General features: G+C 39.2%; 1 protein-coding gene across 1 annotated transcript; it reads left to right on the top strand.

The window, feature by feature from the left end:
• Positions 1 to 27: 27 nt before the first annotated feature.
• On the top strand, positions 28 to 1,400 carry LOC107580598 (peptidyl-prolyl cis-trans isomerase FKBP2-like). Its single transcript, XM_016266271.1, has 5 exons — positions 28 to 107; positions 524 to 684; positions 755 to 867; positions 1,172 to 1,218; positions 1,321 to 1,400. The coding sequence occupies exons 2-5, from the start codon at positions 526 to 528 to the stop codon at positions 1,389 to 1,391; spliced, it is 390 nt and encodes a 129-aa protein (XP_016121757.1). The 5' UTR covers positions 28 to 107; positions 524 to 525; the 3' UTR covers positions 1,392 to 1,400.
• Positions 1,401 to 1,411: the final 11 nt, after the last annotated feature.

The raw sequence follows: 1,411 nt of genomic DNA, 5'->3' as shown, positions 1-1,411 counted from the left end.
GAATTTTGTAAAGCTAATGGGAAGCAATCCTGGCCTGCTGACGTCACTTCCGGATGAAGGACTGATTGTGAGATTCAGCAGGGACGAGTGGATTATTCTTATTACAGGTAATTGCATTTTTATCTACCAGTTAAGCATTCAAATGACTACAATAGAGAATTATCCCAGGCGTCTCTATTTGTAGACGGCTAAATCTGTAGCACACGATACAGTGAGCGAATTTTCCTAATAAACATGAATCAGCCGAAAACCGTCTTTCAAATAACTTCCTCTAAAATAAATCCAGCACGCTACAACTGCTGTGATTAGGGAAGTGTTTTGCTAGTTAAAATGCATCGTATAGATTAGTGTAAGCTAATTTAGAAGGCTTCTGCTTCTAACAGGAAATTACTGCATTTATGAAATGATAACGTGTACTTTTGTTTGCAGAACATACGCATGCGCAGAGATGAGCACTGTATTGTGGTCCGAGTTTAATATCCTTCATGTCATTTCTGAGCTCTGATGTTTCTTTTTTCCACAGACATGAGACTGAATTTGGTATTAGCTGTCACTCTGATGTCCATCCCCATGGCTCTTGTGCAAGGGGCTGAAAAGAAAAAACTGCAGATTGGAATCAAGAAAAGAGTGGACAACTGTCCTATAAAGTCCCGAAAGGGAGACGTGTTGAACATGCACTACACTGTAAGTGTTCACTGTTCAGTTATTCATGGCAAAAAAAATTCGACTTCTAACTGTCTGTTTTTATCTGCAGGGGAAATTGGAGGATGGGACAGAATTTGACAGCAGTATACCAAGGAATCAGCCCTTCACCTTCACTCTTGGCACGGGACAGGTCATCAAGGGCTGGGATCAGGGTTTGTTGGGGTGAGCGGCATCTAGATAATCTGAGATTCTGTGTCATACATCATTCAGGATTAGGATTTAAAGAGATGAACCTAACATTAGTCTAATAAAGATTAGATTTAAGAGCCATTGTGAAACTCTGTTAGATATATTAGCATGTGTTGATGCTGTGGCCAAGGGGTCTGCAAACTGTCTAGAGTGTGATAGGGTTCAAGTTTGACATCATATTCCTTTTTACTTTACCCTTGATTTCCTGTCATATCTTTGATGTCTCGATTTATAAAAAGACTATTTAGCATATGATGTTCCTTCTCTTAACTCTTAGGATGTGTGAGGGTGAGAAGAGGAAGCTGGTTATTCCCTCTGAGCTTGGTGAGTGTTACGGAAATGTAATATGTTCCGTGAGTTTCAAAATCTATGAAAAATGTATGATTTTTAGACCATATTTTGAAATATGTGACTGTTCAACTACAGGTTATGGCGACAGAGGAGCGCCACCTAAAATTCCAGGTAAGATGATTAACAATCCTTCCTTTAGTTCTTAACATTGAGTCTGATATAATGT

Source organism: Sinocyclocheilus grahami, unplaced genomic scaffold (genome assembly GCF_001515645.1).
Source record: "Sinocyclocheilus grahami isolate Dianchi unplaced genomic scaffold, SAMN03320097.WGS_v1.1 scaffold37234.1, whole genome shotgun sequence".
Lineage (NCBI taxonomy): Eukaryota > Metazoa > Chordata > Actinopteri > Cypriniformes > Cyprinidae > Sinocyclocheilus > Sinocyclocheilus grahami.
Note: the sequence above shows the minus strand (reverse complement) of the source record. Positions and strands in the feature narration are given on the sequence as shown.